General features: G+C 53.2%; 1 protein-coding gene across 10 annotated transcripts; it reads left to right on the top strand.

Moving 5' to 3' along the window:
• Positions 1-25: 25 nt before the first annotated feature.
• Positions 26-18,681, top strand: ST6GALNAC6 (ST6 N-acetylgalactosaminide alpha-2,6-sialyltransferase 6). Of its 10 annotated transcripts, XM_061433601.1 has the most exons (8): positions 26-1,021; positions 1,611-1,742; positions 6,497-6,551; positions 8,163-8,250; positions 10,279-10,458; positions 12,913-13,319; positions 15,847-15,954; positions 17,202-18,681. In XM_061433601.1, the coding sequence occupies exons 1-8, from the start codon at positions 949-951 to the stop codon at positions 17,389-17,391; spliced, it is 1,233 nt and encodes a 410-aa protein (XP_061289585.1). In that variant the 5' UTR covers positions 26-948; the 3' UTR covers positions 17,392-18,681. The 10 variants fall into 10 exon arrangements, with proteins under 10 accessions (XP_061289585.1, XP_061289593.1, XP_061289589.1 ...); XM_061433609.1 differs by lacking the exon at positions 12,913-13,319 and having other exon boundaries at positions 17,202-17,290; XM_061433603.1 differs by lacking the exons at positions 26-1,021; positions 1,611-1,742 and adding an exon at positions 5,179-5,325.
• The last annotated feature ends 1,217 nt before the right edge of the window (positions 18,682-19,898 follow it).

Here is a 19,898-nt window from a genome sequence, read left to right as displayed (position 1 = left end):
GAGACCTCCAGCCAGCTGGCCTCTGGCCATCTAATCTGCCTGCCTGTTTCTTCCTCAAGAGCCTATCTTCTTCCCCACCAGCTTAGGGTGTGTGGCCCATGGCAGCACATAGCCCAGGAAATGCCTTCCGTGGGATTCCCACCCTGCACTGGGAGAGGAGTCAGGGTGGGAGGAAATCCCCCCACATCACGTTCCCTTCCTGGTTCAGGGTCAGATTCCAAGGGCCTGGCCAGTTCAATTCCCAGTTAACTCTGGAGTTCGTTACACTACCAGAAAGGAAAGCAGGGGGCAGGCCAGGGGCCTGCCTTCTCTGAGTAGCAGTTCGGTCACCGGTAAAGTGGAAAGGCAGACCCACCATCGAACAGGGGATGGACGGTGTGCAGCCACCCTGGGGTGGGGTTAGAGTTAACCCAGTTCACAGACGACATGAAGCCACCGGGTTGAGCCAGGATGCAATCCCAGGTCTGAGAGCTGCAGCTGAGTGTCTGGGCCCCCTGCACCTGGTGGTTGGAAAGAGGGCTTCACTCCCCCTCCCTTCTTCCTAACTTCCTCCCTTTTCCCCATTTCTGGAGACCAGGAGACTAATGGTGGGCCAGGACCCCAAGGTCTCAGCTGGGATGGAGCCCTTGGGTTCTAGCTTGCAGCTCCAGGGCTCAGCCAGTTCACTGATGGGTGACCTGTGCAGTTACCTTGGGCACCAGGCTTAATGTTCTGCAGTTTCCACTTGACACTTTTTTTTTTTTTTAAATTAACAAGGGGCTACACCTTTTCATTTGGCGCTGGACCTACCAATCACATGTAGCCGGAACGTTCCCCTCCCACGCCTAACCTTGTCAGGAGAGTCTGGAGACCTGGCATTTGGCCCATAGGCCTTTTGTGCCCTGCCTCCCCTTACCCAGGGCCCGGTGGCCCCAGAAGTCTCTGCAGGCATGGGAGGAGAGCCCTGAGATGGGGAGGCAGGGAGCCATGCTGTGGGAGGCAGCAGGCTGGCGGCCAAGCCACAACTGCTGGCTTGGCAGTGGTGAGTGTTTCTAAGCTGGTGTTGGGCAGAGGTAGGGGGCAATGTGACCTCGCAGATGGGGGCGGAGGTTGGTGGGGGAACTTCCAGGCTCAGAGAGAGGACTCTGGAGTCAGACTTGGCTTCATTCTGGCTCTACTTCCTGCTGCAGGACCCTGGTAAGTTAGTGCCTCCCTCCTGGCCTCAGTTTCCTCACCTGTAAAAGGCACAGGGGTAGGCACAGGGAGTAGTCATACAACTCACGGGAGAGAGATGGCACCCATGAAGTGGGGTGCCATCATTTTCAGTGGGGTCTCCTTTGCTTACCCAGCCCTGCCTGCCCTGGTGGTGAGGTATGGGCAGGAAGACCTCCCACCGCCATCAGCCGTGTCTGCTCATAGCATCACCCTCCGTCTCCCAGGCCCAGGGTCTGCTGGGTTTGATCGGACTACAACTCCAGCCGGTCCCAGGAGGTTGCCTCCCCTTCCTGTTCCATTACTCGGGAAACGCAGGCCCAACCCTTGGTGTCCAGTGTACAGAGGAACCTTTGTCGGCCCTGCCCTTGGGTGGGTTGGAGGTTTATTGCTTTGTTGACCCAAATGTCTTTCTGGAGTGGTAACCTGGCAGCTGCGATCCACCAGCCAGTTCCTCCAGGCAGACGAAGATGACTGGAGATTGGATCTGGGCCTGCTGACGTTCTCTGGACCCCCTTCTCTGCCACTGCAGTTCCTGCAGTTTCCCGGAGGTGAGTCAGGGGGAATGGGAGCCTGAGGGATGTGGTGGGGGTCACCTTGGTCGGCAGCCACTCTGGGCCCCTGTTTTCACATCACACCCAGGCTCTTTTGTCTCCTCTGTGGGCCTGCTGGGGACCCACTGCTTCCTCCTAGAAACCAAGGGAAGCTGGGTGAATCTCATAGACTGGAGGTATCTCACGTAGCCTCTTCTCAGAAGGAACTTGGGGCCAGGCAGGAATGCACACTCACACAGTTAGCCCAGGTGAGGAAAGGAGCCTGGGTTCTTCTAGGTACTGGTGGGCACCCACATCCAGTGTCACCTGGGCCAGTCTGATGGCTCCAGCCTCTGTCTGCAAATGACCAGGGACTTCTTAATTCCAGACCCACTGCTGAGAGGACTGTGAAGGCTTTTTCCAGTATCCCATGGTGGGGAAAAAAATCCTAACAGTGCAAAGATTGCTAAGGGGTGAGAAGGGCCTGAGGGTGACATGCAACCAGGATCCCCACCCTGGCGCAGGAAGGGCTGAAGCAGAGGCTACTGCCATCAGACTGTGGTGGGGGCGGGCACGGGCTGCCCAGCTGTGGGCAGGGTCGGGGAGTAGCACCAGGACTGGCCACAGCTTCTCAGACATGAAGATCCTGGCACGTGTGCAGAGCAGGCTTGGGGCTTTAGCGGCAGAAATGCTCAGTCACTCAGTCATGTTCAACTCTTTGCAACCCATGGACTGCAGCCCGCCAATCTCCTCTGTCCGTGGGATTTCCCAGGCAAGAATACTGCAGTGGGTTGCTATTTCCTTCTCCAAGGGATCTTCCTGACCCAGGGATCAAACCTGCATCTCCTGCGTTGCCAGCGAATTCTTTACAGCTGAGCCACTGGGGAAACACTTGTGGGCAGAAAGGCTTGTGACTATTTAGCGTACAGGCCTGGGGCAATCCCAGCTGGAACACCTGTGTACTCTCGAGCCTCACTTTCTCCTTCTGGGAAGCAGGGGTAACAGCAGTGTCCACGTTATAGATTGTGCTAAGGATTCAGTGAGGTATGTTCGCAAAGTGCTTGTTATTAATAGCACAGGAGAAACCCCTGACCCACAGGGAGCTGTGTAGGCTTCCGTGTCCTTGTTATTATTGAAGTGGTTGTTACTCTTCTTGGGGGCTCTGGAAAGGGAAGCTAGCCCTAGAGCAGAGCCTCCTGGAGTAAGCCTGGCCCCAGGGACACGGCAGGCCTGATGGGGGAGCTCCAGCCCCGGATTTGGTCCTGGAGCTGGGCTGCAGCACCCTTTTATTTCCAGAGTCCCAGTCATTGGCCGGGGCTGGGAGAAGGGCTGGCCTCTAACCTGCCCGTGACCTCAAGCAAGAGATTCCCCTTCTGTGAGCTCCCAGCAGTCCTGGTCATCAGGCGCCCTGCCCCCGGCTCTGTGGTTTTCTGGCCAGCAGGGCAGGTCAGGCGCTGAGGAGGGCTGGGGTGAGGGTGGGGCCGAGGCTCAGGAAGCGGATGGAGCAGGACACCAGAAGGGCAGGAAGCCTTGCCTGCGCCCACAGCCATTTGTACTGCCCCCAGTGCCTGGAGGGCAGTGTCTCTACAGCCTGGAGGCTGGACCTTGGGGGCCCATTAACTTGTTTTAATTAAAAACAAGTTAAAAGTGGTATTAATGTCCTAAATTAGTCCAATGGATACCACTTGGAAGTTTATAAAGCAAAAGGTGAAAATAGCACCCAGTCCACTCTCCCCACGTCCACTCTCCCCACGTCCACTCTCCAGGGTTAACTACTGCCTGTAGTCCCTTCATGGATTCTTCCGAAGCAGTTTGTGTGCGCTTACAAACCCATGTGCATAGATAGTTGGATAAAAAAAGGAATTATGCTATATATGCAGTTCATTTTTTATATTAAAAATAAATTTTAAAATATAAAAAACACAATGTGACCATTATCTTAAAAAATTTGGAAAATACAGTGAAGCCAAAAGAAGACATCAGCCCATAATCTTATCATTCCAGAAATAACCACTATTGACCCTTCAATCACTGTGATAGACAAAAAATCTCTATTTTCATTTATATTCTTTTTTTTTTCACCTTTTAAAATATACCTGAATGACGGCATGAGTTATACTTGTGAATAATAAAACAATATAATGAACTTCTGGAATTCATATCCCACTAAAAGACCAGACTTTGATACTATAACTTGCACACCCCTGCCTTTTTACCCTTCTCCCACACCCATCTCCCAACACGCAAGACTGCTGTGTTCTTGATTTTTGCTTTTAAAACTTTAATCACTTTGATAGGCAAAGCTGTCGCCTGTCCTGTGAGAGGCGGCCTACTGCCTGCTGTGTGCTTAAACAGTATATTGTGTAGTCCCATTTGTCTTCCAGAACTTGGCTTTTTCACTCCTCCTGTCTGTAAGATCCATCCATGTCATTTCCCCCTGCTCTACAGTATTTCACCATGTGAATGTATCATAATGTAAAAAGATTCCATTCTCCTTGATAGCTATATGAACTATTTCCAGTTTGGTTTCAAGCACTGCTGCTCTGAACTTCATTACGTGCATTTGCAAGACTTTCTCCAGGGTATATATCTAGGTGGTGGTGGTTTAGTCGCTCAGTCGTGTCCAACTCTTGCGACCCCATGGACTGTAGCCCGTCAGGTTCCTCTGTCCATGGGATTCTCCAGGCAAGAAGACTGGAGTGGGTTGCCATTTCCTTCTCCAATATATCTAGGAGCATGGTGCAAAATTTTCCAACTTCGTTTTCCAAAGTAGTATAGAGATGCATTTTTAACACTTGCTTTCTTCACTTATGACGTATTCCCGTGAACATCCTGGACATTTCTTCCTGTCGGTGTATACTGATCTGAATCTTTCATTTAGCAGGGCTGTGCCTTTGTTCATTTAACCAGGCGTCCAGCCTTCTTATTTTTCACTATCACAGAAAATGATGTAATGAATACCATGATAATTGCAAGAAGTAATGTAACGTTTTTTAATCCTTAACAACACCGCCGGAGGTTGTTCACCCCATTTTTCGAAAGCAGGGGAAGCAGCAAGTCGAGTGCCAAGGCCACACAGCTAGCAGCGCTGAACTTGCACAGTGGAACCCTGCGTTCACCCAGGGTGATTACTGGGTGCAGGGCTCTGGAGGCCCAAGGTAGGGATGCCCAGGGAGAAACTCAATTGATTCCAAGGGCAGGGTGCTCTATGACTCAGTTGCCCCATCCCGGCCGTGGGGACAGTAAAGTGAAGTGGGTGTGGGTCTGACCCACAGAAGTTCTTCGGAAGGCTGTTACTGTCCTTGTCACTACAGGCTGCCTAGAGGCGTGAGCAAGGCGCCTGGGTGCCCCGTGCGGGGGGTCGCCTGCCCCTCACCCATCCCCGTCTGCACCGCCCCGGGGCGGAGCCACCCGCGGCCCCTCGAGGCTCCGCCCGCCTACCAGGCCTGGGCCGGAGATCCGGGAGCGGCGGCCCTAGGACCCGGCGGGCCGGGGCTGCGGCGGGGCCTGGGCGGCCAGAGCATCGCGGACCCGGCTCTCGGCTCCCGGCGCCATGTGAGGGGGCTCGGGGGCCGCGGGGAGCCACCGCTCCCCGGGGGAGGTGAGCAGGCCCCGCGCGGGGGCGGGCTGCGGGAGGGGGCGCCGCCTGCACCCCTGGTGGGGGTGGGGGTGGGGGTGGGAGCCGCTGGTGATGGAGGTTGATGCGGGGGCCACAGGGGGCTCCCCTAGACCCACTGTCTCTTGGCAATCTCGCCTGAAGATCCCGGTCCTCACGCCCAAGGGCTGTCGCGGGGTTCGCGGGGCCTCCCGCCGCTGACACCCCATTCGAGCTCGGGGACCCTGCCGCCGTCCTGCCTGCCTCCCTTCTTCCCAGCTGAGGCTAGAGCTCCTTACCCGCCGGAGTGCTGGAGTTCGTGGGGGGGGGGGGGGGGTGGTCAGCGCAAGCGGGATGCACAGAACCCGTCGCCCCCTACCAGATGCACCCACCGTTTCGGCGTCCCCCATTTGGAATTAGGAGCCCCCTCCCCCTTCTCCCGGGAGCTCTCCTCCCACGCGACTCGTGGGGGCGTCCCGACCGTGTAGGAGGAATCCTCGAGCTGGGCAAAGCGAAACTCCCAAACAGAGGGCAGGGTGTGGCCCCCAGCCTTAGCCCACGGTTTCAGCCTTCTGACTGGGCCTCCTCAGGGCTGAGTACACTCTCCTGGCTTAGGGCTGTGGGCTGCCACCTCCCTGGCCTGAGGAAGTGGCTCCCCAGCAGGCCTGCTATCCCTGCTGAATCAGGTGCTGGGAACGCAGCCGGTGGCCTCTAGTCAGTACCAGCCCTGGGGGATCCTTGAGAGAAATCCGGTCAGGCTCAGCCCCAGGTTGCTGCCTGGAAACAAGCCTGGAAATAAGACTTCCCAGCAAATTCTGAACAGCTCTGCAAGGCACTTTGCCTCTGTGAACCTCAGTCTCCTCATCTGTGAAATGGGGATGAGAGCCCCTACTGTGTACAATTGCCAGGAAGATTCAGTGAGTGGGTGGTGCTTAGCAAGGACTCAGCATTTATTGATATTAGAGGGAAGTTGCTGGGCCAGGCATCAGAGGCAGCCTAGGGGAGAATTGTTTGGCCAGCTCCTGAAGAGGCAGGCCTTGAACAATGAATAACCACAAAACTAACAGCTGCTGGCCCCGACCAAGCACTTTCAAATCCCTGTGCTTCCCGTGCCACATCTGCTTGAATCCTTCTAACAATCTTGTGAGTTACCTACTTTTATCATTCCATTTCACAGATGAGGAAACTGAGGCTCATAGAGGTCACATGGCTTGCCCGAGGCCCCTCAGCCAGTAAGTGGAGGAACCCGGATTTGCAGTTGAACCTGAGATGCTGTACTGACCATGGCCTTCTCAGAGCAGGACTGTGACGGGGGCTGACCAAGGGGACAGTGGTCCTGGCTGAGGGCACTGCTCAGGCAAAGGTGGGAAAGTCGGGGGGCGGGTCTGGGAACAGGAGTGTTCTAGGGTGTCTGGAGCTTGGGGCATCCGAAGGAAAGCGTAGTGAGAGGGGAGGCTCAGCTCAGAGAAGCAGCTGGAATGCTAGAGGCCTCAGGGTGGATGGGGGCTACCCAGGGATCCTGGATAACTTTTGCATTAGTGGGCTGTGAGTCTAACAACAAGCCGCTCTTCCCTTCCATTGAACCTCAGTCTCCTGATCTGTGCATCCGGCGGGACTGGACCTGGTGAGAGTCCCCATGAGTCCCGACTGGGGTGGCTTTGAAGGCCGGCTGCGGCGAAACCTGAAACACGGCTTGGGAGGAGGGGGCGCCTGCGGAGAGAAGGCGGGGTTGGGTGGTGGGCGGAGTTAGGACCCAACCAGTCAGGAGCTGAGTGGGGACACCTCCTTTGGCCTGGCTATGCCTGATAGCGGTGTAGGAGTAAACAGCTGCTAGGTCAGGGGGCGGAGATAGTGGCGGGAGCTGGGAGGCCCCTGGAGGGAAGCTTCGACCGAGCTGGGGGAGCCCCAGGGCCCCTTTCTTTGCGCACTCACTTTCCGTGTCTTCTGGCCTAATCTGCTGGAGGTGGCTGGACACAAGTACTGACTCCCTTTTGAAAGGTGGGGAAATTGAAAACTGCAGAGAAGCTGCGTCCTGCGACGATGGGGGCGGGGTGGGGGGCGTCTGTTGGAGAGTGAGGAGCAGAGTGTGTATGGTTCCCTGAGACCCTCTCCCCCCTCACCAGGGTGGAGCTGTGGTTATGCCCATTGGATAGATGAGTCTGAACCCTTAACCCCCAAGATCTTATGTAATAATGAACAAAGTCAAAACCAAGGGAAAACAAGTTAAGAATGGAATCACTCAGTGGACCTCCTGCACATCTCCAGGGCCCTGGAGGCACAGCAGAGAATGGGAGTGAGGCCCTGGGCCAGCTGTGCCATCAGAACTCTCAGCTGGAAGGTGGCATGCAGGGGACATTCCTGGCCCACCCCAGGTGGGAGGATGAGTGGGCATGATCAGGGTTGTGCAGAGTGTTCCAGTTGGAGGGGCCAGTTTATGCAAGACCTGGAAGGGTGTGAGTGTTGAGGAGTTTGGGGACCTACAAGGAATGTTGCTTTCTTCCCAGGCTTCGGGACCATAAGGCAAGGTTTAGAGTAGAGGTACGAATAGGGCTCCTGCTAGGTGAGGAGCAGCAACCCCCCACCCCAGCCGGGAAGCCAGCCTTTGGCCTGCAAACTGCCTTTGGCACAGAGTGGGAGAGAGAACGGCAGGGAGAGAGGCAGGGCTCTGCCACCACCTGGCTGTATGACTTCTGACCAATTCCTGCCCTTTGTCGGCTTCAGTGTCTCCATCTGGAAAATGGGTACAGCCCTGAGCCTTGGGGTCATGGGTGGATAGAGCTGGCGGGAGTGGGGAGGGTGTCGCTTAGGACCAGCTGGACCATAATCCTTTCTGTGGCTTGCAGGTGTGACCACACACCCCTACCTGGGCCACCTGCAGGACACTGGCCCCTGCCCCTCAGCAGACGCCGGAGAGAGATGAAGAGCAACAAAGTAAGTTACCTTTTGTTTCTTATCCCCATCTCTTTATTTCTCGTCCCCATCTCAGCTTCTTATTTCCCTTCGTGAAATGGTTGCCTTCGGACCTGCCTCACACCCAGTCTCTCTTCCCTGCTGAAAAGCTCCTGATGCGTGGGAGACCCTGGTGCAAGCCTTGCTGTAGCCACTGACCTGTGTGGTCTGGGCAAGTTCCTGCCTCTGTCTGGGCCCAGGTCCACTTCTGTCCTCCTAGGCCTGACTGGTCCATCTGTGGTCAAGGATTAGCTGAGAAGGTGACTGTGGAGTTCTGTGCAGTGGGTGGGGTTGGGGAGAGAAGGTGAATGGGAGTCTGGGAGAGGGGACAGCGGTCAGAGTCAAAAATGACATAATGTTGTGAGCATCACTCCAAGGGTGCCCGGGTTCCACGTCATCCATTCATTTATGGTTTCCTGAGCACCTATTGTGTGCCTGGCCCTGTATACCCCTTTCCTAGGATCCACTGAGCTGCGGCTTTGGCAGAGCCTGGGGGTTGGGATTGGGGTGATATGGGTGTGTCTGGGTCCAATCCAGAAAGAGAAACCACACTAATTTGAACAGAGCAAATTTAATGTAAAGAATTGTTAACTATAATTGGGCATTGGAGTAACAAAGGATTCGAACTCTACAAAATACAGAAATAGCGGGTGTAAGGAGCAGTCACCGGGAATTCTCTAATGGTCCAGTGGTTAGGAATTGATACTTTTACTGTTGGGGACAGGGTTTGATCCCTGATCAGGGAGCTAAGAGCCTGCAAGCCTTGTGATGTGGCCAAAGGAAAAGGAAAAAAAAAAAAGAGCTGCCCCCACAGTCAGAGCTGAGACTCAGGCCTTACTGGCCTGGAGAAGGCAAGAGCTATGGCCCAGTGGATGGCAGAGAGCTCACGGTGATGCTGTGCCATGGAAGTTGTCATAAATCCACCTGCTAGGCTACAGGGAACGCTGGTCACAGGAGGTAACTCCCAGGAGGCACGTCAAGCATCATGCAGAACTGTTCCAGGAAGCTGAAGCTTAATTTTTGTGGGTGTTGCTGGTGGTTGAGTGTGTCACATGCTTCTGGAGAAGCTGTGGTCACAGTAGGAGTCAGGGGCACTCTGCTTCAAAACTGCCGGAGGGTGGATGCTGGAGGAAGCTGCTGACCCCTGGGAGAAGCCATGTGCCCTGTAGGAGCAAGTGCCCAGAACCAGGCTTAAAGCCCCCAGAACCTGGCAGCAAACTTCCTTCCTCCTGAAATCTATGTCTAGCGCCCTCTACTAATAAAGTTTGCTAGCAAGAAAAAGTTTGTAAGGGGCCCAGATCCATTTTCACAGAGCAGGCAAAAAAGAGAAAAACCTGGTACTGAGAAGCGATACTTCAATAACCGCCTAGGGGGCTTAGCACAAAGAGTCAGGACTCCGGGGCCTCACCTAGCCTTGCAGACCCTGGGCCAATAAGTCCCAGTGGACGTTTCAGAGATCACTTTCCTTTCTTCTGCCATAAGTTGGTGTACCGACTACCCATGCATCCTGATTCCTGACCACAACCTTTCCCTTCAGGTTTAAATGAATGATGAACATTTGTGGAGACTGTTTGGGGAAGACCTGGACCCTCTCGTTTGAAAGTCCCACCTGTCTCCAAGCATCCTTCCCGCTGCAGCTGGAGGGATCCTTGCGACCCCCACATCCAATCTGATCCAGCCACCCTTCTGTGGTCTGGGCTCCACCCTGGGAACTGAGATATGGTGGGGATCAAGGCTGACTGAGTCCCAGCCTTCAGAACTTATGGTTTCATTGAGGGGGATCTGAATGCAGTGGGATTGGTCCTGTGATAGCCGGTGCTCAGGGAGCTGGAGGAAGCCTTCCTGGGGGAGGTGGTGCCTGTGATAGGCAGTGCTCAGGGAGTTGGAGGAGGCCTCCCTGGGGGAGGTGGTACCTGAACTGGTGGAATAAAGAACAGGAATTAGCAGGCGTGGTAGGTGGTGAGGACTGTGCCGGATGGCTGGGACCTCACTGGCCTCTCCCCTCTCCAGGAGCAGCGGTCAGCAGTGTTCGTGATCCTCTTTGCCCTCATCACCATCCTCATCCTCTACAGCTCCAGCAGTGCCAATGAGGTCTTTCATTATGGCTCCCTGCGGGGCCGGACACGCCGGCCTGTCAACCTCAGAAAGTGGAGCATCACTGACGGATACATCCCCATTCTTGGCAACAAGGTAGGGCAGCCGCTCTGGGGAACTCCCTGGGAGCTGCCTGGAGACTGCCCTTCCCCATTGCCCACCATCACTGCCCCTACCTTCTTCTCCTCCTCCTCCTCTTCTCTCTACTTCCTCCACCCCTCCTAAAGAAAAGGGTGGACCCCAGGAGTCCGGTGCCTTCAGCCCCTTGTTTGTGATGTGACCTCAGACAAGCAGCCTGTCCTCTGGACCTCAGTTTTCTCCAAGGTTCCACCCTCAGTGCTAATAGCCTATAATCTCCTGAATCAGAATCCCTTTAGAAAGGTCTGTCTGGTTTTCAGATCTCAGTCTCTGCAGGGGAGTCTACATAGGATTTGTGAGCAGGATTCTAGGGTACTTGACAACACAAAAGCAATAATAAGAATGGCTGCAGTGGTCAGTTGCCCGCTGCGTGCTGGGCACTGTGATCAGCAGTAATCCTCATACCAGTGCTGTGAGTTTAGCATTATCTCCCTCGATGAGATGGGGAAATTGAGGCTCAGAGAGGCAAAATTACTTCCCCAAGACCACACAGCAAGGGAGAGGAGGAGCCCAGGTATTGCCCCAACATCTGCTGAGATACAGCTGTGTGGAGAGGCCCAGAGCCTTTCCAGGGACTTCTGTTTGTTTTGGATAGCCATGAAACTCAGGTTGTATTTCCGGAGCTCACCTTGTAGTCCTCTGAGCCCCAGTGTTTTCCTTGGGGTCAGGGAGAAAATTATTGGCCTCCAGCATGGATGCCACCTTCCAGAAGGAGGTCCCTCAGCCCCTGCCTACCTCACTCTCTTCCCTCACTAACCCTCCTAAATCTCTAGAGGTCTTTGCATATAGAGCCTGGGACCATGAGCTCATCCTCACTGGAAAAAGGCCCATTAGCATGTGTTTAGAGACAGAGGCTTCCCTGGTAGCTCAGCTGGTAAGAATCCACCTGCAATGCAGGAGACCCCAGTTCCATTCTTGGATCAGGAAGATCCCCTGGAGAAGGGATAGGTTACCCACTCCAGTATTCTTGGGCTTCCCTGGTGGCTCAGTCAGTAAAGAATGTGCCTGCAATGTGGGAGACCTGGGTTTGATCCCTGGGTTGGGAAGATTCCCTGGAGGAGAGCATGGTAACTCACTCCAGTATTCTTGCCTGGAGAATCCCCACGGACAGAGGAGCCTGGTGGGCTACAGTTCATGGGGTTGAAAAGAGTCAGACACAACTGAGTGACTAAGCACAAGAGACAGATTAAGGGCTTCCCCACTGGCTCAGTGGAAAACAATCTGTCTACAATGCAGGAGACCTGGGTTCAATCCTTGGGTTGGGAAGATTCCCCTGGGGGAGGGTATAGCAACCTGCTCTAGTATTCTTGCCTGGAGAATTCCGTGAACAGAGGAGCCTAGTGGGCTGCAGTCCACAGGGTAGCAAAGAGTTAGACATGACTGAGCGACTGAGCACTCACACACGACATGAGAGACAGATTAACACCTAACTGAGACTTTCTCTACCCTAAGGATCCTTGAAAGAGAAATGGTAGAATCCCTGGGAGAAAGTGGAACTGCTTGAGGGTGGGTGATGTGGAAGGGAATGAGACAGCTTGGCCAGCAGCTGTTTCCAGCCTGATAGGGGAGGCCAGGATGTTAGAGCTCAGGAAAGCTGGCAAAGCCATCAGTTGAGGTATTAAACATGAGACATGTTGCTGGATCTTGGAGTAAGGCCTCAAGGAAGGCTGCCTGGAGGAGGAAGGCACCTGAACTTAGCCTTGAAGGGTGCACAGAAAATCCATGGGCAGAAAATAGGCTTCAGATAGCTTGTGGTTCCAATCTGTTTATTTCACCAATGGGAAAACAGAGGCTCAAAGCAGCTTCCACACCATTTCCTACTGACAAGTTGATGGCCTGTTTGTGGGTGATGTGGAAATGTCATGGACACATTGGGGAGGATGTCTTCTTTGAAGAGCTGGCCTGAGGGTGAAGCTGGGGCTCTGTGGCCATGTAGACCTAGGTTCACATCCTGGCCCTGCACTCCTCTGCTCTGCGACCTTGGGGACATCCCAGCATGGCTGTCCTGCATGGTTTCTTTTCATCCTTTAGGTGTTAGCTGAGAGAGGCCCCCTCAGATGACTTTTCTAGCACAGCCCTCACTCTTGCCAGCCTTGATCCTCTGCCTCTATTTTATTTCCTTCCCAGCACGTATAACTTACCACCTGGCATTATTTTACCATTTACTTGTTCACCATCTGTCTCTCCAACTGTGAATTTCTTAAAGGCAGGAGTGGGGTCTCTTGTTTATTGCTCTGTCTCTTGTACTGGCCATTAGCAAGCTTGCTATAAATATCTGTTGAATGTTGAATGAATACGGCTCAATTTCCCTGTCTTTAAAATGGGCATCATAATTCCCGCCTCCTGGAGGGATGGAGCACAGCGTCTGGCACCAAGTGGTCATAACAGTGTTGGCTTTCCTTAACCCTCCAGACGCTGCCCTCCAGGTGCGGCCAGTGTGTGATTGTCACCAGCTCCAGCCACCTGCTGGGCACCAAGCTGGGTCCTGAGATCGAACGGGCCGAGTGCACAATCCGCATGAACGACGCACCCACTACGGGCTACTCGGCCGATGTGGGCAACAAGACCACCTTCCGCGTGGTGGCCCATTCCAGCGTATTCCATGTGCTGCGGAGGCCTCAGGAGTTTGTCAACCGGACCCCTGAAACTGTGTTCATCTTCTGGGGCCCCCCAAACAAGATGCAGAAGCCCCAGGGAAGCCTGGTGCGCGTCATCCAGCGGGCAGGCCTGGTGTTCCCCAACATGGAGGCCTATGCCATCTCCCTCAGCCGCATGCGCCAGTTTGACGACCTCTTCCGGAGTGAGACAGGCAAGGACAGGTACCAACCTCCTGCCCGCTCCCTCTGGCCAGCCCTGCGCTCCCTGTCAGCGTGCTCCACCTGGAGGGCCTGTTGCTCCCAGCATGCACTGCTCTGAGGGTGTGGTCACTTCTTGTCACATTCTCTTGGTCAGGTTTCCTAGGGGAGTTCGCTTCATGTCCAGCTCTTAGCTTGTGTCATTTCCAACATGCTCTGGCCTCGTCTCCCTCGGAGGGCTTGCAGCGCTCCCAGAGGACAAGGGCTCCCGGCATGCTCTGCTCTAAGGTTGTGTCGTCACTGCTAGCGTCTTTCTAGGACAGCCCTCCCGTAGCATGCCTCATGGAGCGTGTTGACCGTTCCCAGCATGTCTCTTCTAAGGATACATCACCCTCGGTGTGTGCTGCTCTGACTGGTCTCTCTAGAAAAGCTGGGCCAGTGCCGTCCAATAAAAATATCATGCGAGCCACATAGGTAACTTAAAATTTTAGAGTAGCCACGTTTAAAAAGTTAAAAGAAACAGGCGAAATTAAATTCACTTTTATTCAACTTGATATATCCAACATATAGGTCCTATACGTATCTTGTTTGATTTATACCTAAATATTTAAAATTTTTAGAACTATTGTACATAGTATTAGAATTTTGATGGGTTTCCCATTATTCATTGCTAGCTTATAGAAATATGATTGATTTTTTTGTGTTGACCTTATATCCAATAATCTTCCTAAACTTACTTATTGGTTCAAGGAGACTTTTGTAGATTCTTTGGGTTTTATGTGCAAATGATCATGATGTAACAACATGAATATAAGGACAGTTTTATTTTTTGTCTCCAATCTGTATGCCTCTTATTTCTTTTTCGTGCATTATTGCACTGCCTAGTGCTTTCAATATAACACCGAATTGTTTTAGAAGTGGTGAGAGTGGACGTCCTTGCCTTGGTCTGTCTTAGGGGAAAAGTGCTCAGTCTTTCATCAATGAATATGGTGTTGGTTGTAGGTTTTTGAAGCTATGGGTTGAAGAAGTTATCAGGTTGAGGAGGTTTCCTTCTCTTACTGGTTTGCTGAGACTTTTTTGTTTGTTTTGGTTCTTGGTGATTTTTTTTTTAAGCCATGCTATGCGGAATGCGAGATCTTGGTTTCCCAACAAGGGATGAAATCTGTGGCCCCTGTTTTGGGAGAATGGAGTCTTAACCACTAGACCACCAGGGAAGTCCTGCTAAAAGCATTTTTTTTAGTCATGACTGGGTATTGGATTTATCAAAGTTTTTATGCATCAATTGATATCACATGGTTTTTCTTAAGACTATTAATATGATGGATTATATTGATTGATTTTTATATATTGAATCAGTCTTGCATTTCTGGAATAAACTCTGCTTGGTTGTGGATGTCATTTTTTTTATATGTTGCTGGATATGATTTGCAATATTTTGTTGAGATTTTTGTATCTGTGTTCATGAGAAATATTGGTCTGTAGTTTATTTTGTACTGTCTTTGCCTCATTTTGGTATCAGAGTAATGCTGGTCTCAGAAAGTGAATTGGGAAACGTTTTCCTTCCAGAATTGGTTTTATTTCTTCTTTAAATGTTTGGTAGAATTTGCCAATGTTTGGTAGAAACTCTTGTCCTGGAGAGTTCTTTTTCAGAAGATTTTTAAATTCTTTAAGAGTTATAGGATATTTAGGTTATCTATTTCATCCTGAGTTTTGGCAGTTTGCGGTTTCAAGGAATTGGCCCATTTCATCTAAATTATCAAATTCATGTACGTTGCTTTTTACAGTTTCTGTATTATTCTTTTAATGTCTACAAGGCCTATGATGAACCCTCCTTTTTTATTCTTGATATTGGTTAATTTGTGTCTTTTCTCTCTGTCAATCTTGTAGAAGTTTATTTTTTCTTAAACTTTTCAAAGAACCCCCCACCTCAATCAAATATACCCTAAACATCTTCAGTTCAACAAGTGAACAGTGTGAAAAATTATCAGTGACATATTCTACATTCTTTTTTTCATGCTAAGGAATAAAGTGTGTATTTTACACCGACAGCACATCTTAACCACACGTCAAGTGCTCACGTGTGCCCGCGTGTGGCTGGTGGCTGTCTGGTGGGCAGCACAGCTCGAGGTTCTTGGCTGCTCGCCCCATGCCTTGCTCTGAACTTGTCACTCGTCACTCCTGGCAGGACTTCCGCTGATTAGTCTCCCCTTTGGAGTTTGCTCCTAGCGTGTGCGCAGCTGTTTCCGCCTACCATGCTTTGTGGTCAGGGTCGCTCCCAGCCTGCCCGAGGGTGACCAGGCTCCCCAGGAGTTAATTCCCAGCATGTCGTGTTCCTGTGCTTCCCCTCAAAGGAGCCCTCCCTCCACCCCTCACCTCCGTTCAGACTTGCCCGCGCTCCCGCAGCAGGGCTGGACAGCGGGTGCCTGACGCGGAAGGAGAGCCCCAGGAGGGGCAGAGTGGGAGGAGTTCTGGGAAACTCTGGGTGGGTGGACCCTTCCTCCCTGCCCGCCCCACCCCCCGCCCCCTCATCATGACACCTCTCTGCCCCCAGGGAAAAGTCCCACTCGTGGTTGAGCACAGGCTGGTTCACCATGGTGATTGCAGTGGAGTTGTGTGACCATGTGCACGTCTATGGCATGGTGCCCCCCGACTACTGCAGGTGAGCACTCCCAGGGCGATGTCCAGCTGTTGGCCTCAGGATGGAGCAGGGGTCCTGGAGACCTTGGCTGGGATGCCTTTGAGGGACTCTATTTTACAGTATTCAAACTGCTCTGCAGAGATCTAGGCTCTTCAGAGCTACCTCAGGGGCTTCCATCCCAAGCTCAGCCGGAGTCCAGAGTTTATATATTAATAACTATTTTTATTTTATTTTATTTTTTTTTATTCTTCCAATTTTATTTTATTTTTAAACTTTACATAATTGTATTAGTTTTGCCAAATATCAAAATGAATCCGCCACAGGTATACATGTGTTCCCCATCCTGAACCCTCCTCCCTCCTCCCTCCCCATACCATCCCTCTGGGCCGTCCCAGTGCACCAGCCCCAAGCATCCAGCATCATGCATCGAACCTGGACTGGCAACTCGTTTCCTACATGATATTTTACATGTTTCATTGCCATTCTCCCAAATCTTCCCACCCTCTCCCTCTCCCACAGAGTCCATAAGACTGTTCTATACATCAGTGTCTCTTTTACTGTCTCGTACACTGGGTTATTGTTACCGTCTTTCTAAATTCCATATATATGCGTTAGTATACTGTATTTATGTTTTTCCTTCTGGCTTACTTCACTCTGTATAATAGGCTCCAGTTTCATTATTACTATATGAAAAGCCCAGTAGGTGACAGCTGTTTTTTTACTAAGTGCTGACAGTGTACCAAACATGGTTTTTTATTATTTCATTTACTCCTTATAGTGATCGTAAGGGATAAGAGGAGGATGTTTTGTGAAAGGCCTCAGTTCCCAGGAACAGTAAGGGGTAGGGGTCAGGCTTCAGAGCCCATGGTCCTTACCACTATCCCACATTGCCACCCTCTGGGGAAAATGAAAAGTTTCCACTGCATTAAAAAAAATAAAAATTTGAGGACTTCCCTGGTGGCTCAGTAGTAAAGAATCAGCCTTGCAATGCAGGGCACATGGGGTTCACTCCCTGGTCCAGGAAGAGTCCACATAAGCTCTTTTGCCACAACTAAGACCTGATGTGGCCAAATAGATTAAAAAAAAAAAAAAAGTTTGAGAGTCAGACACCTAGTCTACACTATACCCATTTCACAGATGGGAAACTGAGGCCCAGGGAGGGGGCGGGGATTTCCCCCACTGAGGCGCTACAGCAGGTCAGGGGCTGGGAAGGGTAGGATCCCGCCAGTGCCTCCCTTGCCCTTACGGCCCCCTCTGCTCTGCCGCAGCCTGCGGCCCCACCTGCAGCGTATGCCCTACCACTACTATGAGCCCAAGGGGCCAGACGAATGTGTCACCTACATCCAGAACGAGAACAGCCGCAAGGGCAACCACCACCGCTTCATCACGGAGAAGAGGGTCTTCTCATCCTGGGCCCAGCTGTACGGAATCACCTTCTCCCACCCCTCCTGGACCTAGGCCACCCCGCCTGTGGGGCTCTCACGAGGGACACGGGAGAAGTGGCTCTCCGCCCAGCTGCTCGACCCGGGGCCGTCTCCTGGCCAATCAAGGCTGGTCAGGGTGTCTTCTGGAGGGTCAGGCCTTGAAGCAGGCGCAGCCTCCAGCCATCCAGGGCCTGGAGGAATCTCTTGGCCAATCAAGGATTTGGGCTTCTGTGTGGTTAATCGGGTGTTGAGGGTATTTTTTTGTTCAGTCAGGGTCTGAGCATAGTCAATCAGGGTATTTCTGAGTAATCTGAGGCTAAGGTCATGTCCTTTCCCGTGAGGCCTTGGTTCAGAACCCCAGGATGGACCCCAAATCACTTCCTATTGATGGGGATGGTGGGGTCCTGTCCCAGGAAGCCGCCTCCTCCCTTTCTAGAGCTAGAGAGAGGTTGGGTGGGGGTAGGGGGCCAGGCTGGGGCATTTGTGGGGTTGGGGGGCTCTTCAGGGTGGGAGACTGGTGTCTGGGTCTTGCCTCTACCCTGAGTGGCCTTGAACAAACCCCTTGCCCCGTCTCTGGGCCTCCTTCTGCCTGTGTCAGGTTCTAATTGTGGAGTCTGAGAACCCTCCCACCTCCCCCCACCGACCACCTTGGGTCTGTCCTCCTTTAAGACTGGGCATCTCCAGCCACCGCCCCTTGCTGGGGGGCTCAGCTTCCTGTGGGTCTGGGATTCCCTTCCTCACCTCCTCCTGGAAACTTGAGGGTATTTTTGTGCAACTTCCTCAGGCTTTAGGGAACTCTGAAAAGAATGGACAAACCTTCAGCTGTTTTCTTAGCCCCTCTGCCCAGCTGCCATTAGCCTGGCTCTTAACGAGCCAGGCCCCTGTTTCTGCCATCCAGCCATGAGGTTTTCCACCTGCTGGAGGAGCCTTTGGGGCTGAGAGGAGGGGGGAATCCCAGCCCACCTGAGGTTTCCCGAAGCCCCTTCATTTGCAGCTGCTGGAATAGTCGAAGGGCCTTCCCCTACCTGGGCCTGGGAAGGCTCTAGAGGCCTGGGAGCTGTCGCCCAAGTTCTGTCATCTCCCTCTACATCAGGCACTTTATTGCTGGGCCTCTGTGGGCTGGATTTACACCCCCAGCTCTTCTGGAGTCTTGAAGGGAAGAGACTGGAGGGCTTCCTGGAGGAGGCTGTGGAATGGGCAGGGTCAGGTGGGGAAGGAGGCCAGCAGTGAGTCATTGCACTTTGGGGCAAGGGGTGGGGGCCGGCGACTACCCTAGACTTGATTTTGTAATGATTTGTACAGAAATAAACGCACCTAAACTCCAGCCCCATTTCCTGTGTCTGAGTTCTAGCTCGCTCTCTGGCCCAGTACTTGGGGCCCACACCTTCCAGGCTGGGAGCCCACACTCCAGCAGAATGGCCAGCTTCTTTGTGAGTCATGCATTTTACAGCCTGGGTGGAGACCTGGTGGCCCTGGGGGTTGGGGGATGCTCACCTGGCTCTTCCAGTCTGACCTCCCCCTGCCCTTGTGACTTTGAGCAAGTCACTCCCCCTCTCAGAACCCCAGCTCCCTCTGGGCTGAAACCAGACACTACTCTCAAGGAGGTTAGGATCAAGGGAGGCGAGGGGCCCGCGACAGGCTCAGGGCAGTGAGGGCTGCACAGGGCGCTGCAGCTGTGGAGGTGACGCTCTTCCTGAGGATGGTTCCTGCAGAGGTTTGGAGGGGAAGAGCATCCCACAGGAAGAGAAGGGGGTGGGAAAGGATGACATTTCTGTCCCAGAAGCAAGGGGGATGGGATGGAGGAGGTTGACAGGGACAGGCAGGCAGTGGGGTCAGAGGTTGGCTGTAAGCAGGGTGGGGAGGCTGGGGGGTCGGTGCCCAGGGTAGGGAGCAGGAGTATCCTGCAAGCCTGAACAGGAGGGAGTCAGGCAGGGCTGCAGCCCTGGCCAGGTGTGTGAGCTGTGAATCCCTCCAACCTCTCAGCAAAAGGACTTGTTTACTCCAGGTTGGCAGGAGGTAGGGGGTCCGTGACTCTGGGAGATTACAACCTGTTTAGTCAGATAAGATGCCCTTGGGAGCGGAGGCCTAACAAAGGGTGACTGTGAGACAAGGGCAGGCAGCCTGCCGGGGATGGAAAAGAGTTCTCCTGGGCACTGCGCCAGCGGGATGGGGACCACGGAGCTGGCGGGTGGTGAGAATGGCCCCCGCCTTTGCCTCAGTTCACATATATGTTCACTGTCGGTAGCCACGGGCCATGTGCTGTGTGAGGTGCAACTGATGAGGGAGGGGATGTCAGGAGGGAAGAAGGGCCCGAATGGAAGCCTGGCAGGGGAACCCACAGCCCCGCTCGGTAGGCAGTGGGGCGGCCAAAGAAGGGAGCAGTGGAAGATGAGACCACTAGGGACAGGGTGGCAGAAGGCCGCAAGGGCCAATCCGAGGGGCAAAGCCTCCATCCTTCCTGCTTGGAGAGGCCGTCCTTGCTCAGACAGCAGCAGGATGAGGAGGCGGCTGGGAGGCCTGGGGTCCGGGCCCAGGGTGACC

This window comes from Bos javanicus, chromosome 11 (genome assembly GCF_032452875.1).
Source record: "Bos javanicus breed banteng chromosome 11, ARS-OSU_banteng_1.0, whole genome shotgun sequence".
Classification (NCBI taxonomy): Eukaryota; Metazoa; Chordata; class Mammalia; order Artiodactyla; family Bovidae; genus Bos; species Bos javanicus.
This window is presented reverse-complemented; position numbering and strand designations above follow the sequence as displayed.

Excerpts from the sequence above, each read along its gene's own strand:
- ST6GALNAC6 (XM_061433601.1), top strand. The coding sequence starts at position 949 with ATGGGGAGGCAGGGAGCCATGCTGTGGGAGGCAGCAGGCTGGCGGCCA. Across the intron at positions 8,251-10,278 it reads GAGAGATGAAGAGCAACAAA|GAGCAGCGGTCAGCAGTGTT; the intron begins GTAAGTTACCTT and ends TCCCCTCTCCAG. Across the intron at positions 15,955-17,201 it reads GTGCCCCCCGACTACTGCAG|CCTGCGGCCCCACCTGCAGC; the intron begins GTGAGCACTCCC and ends GCTCTGCCGCAG.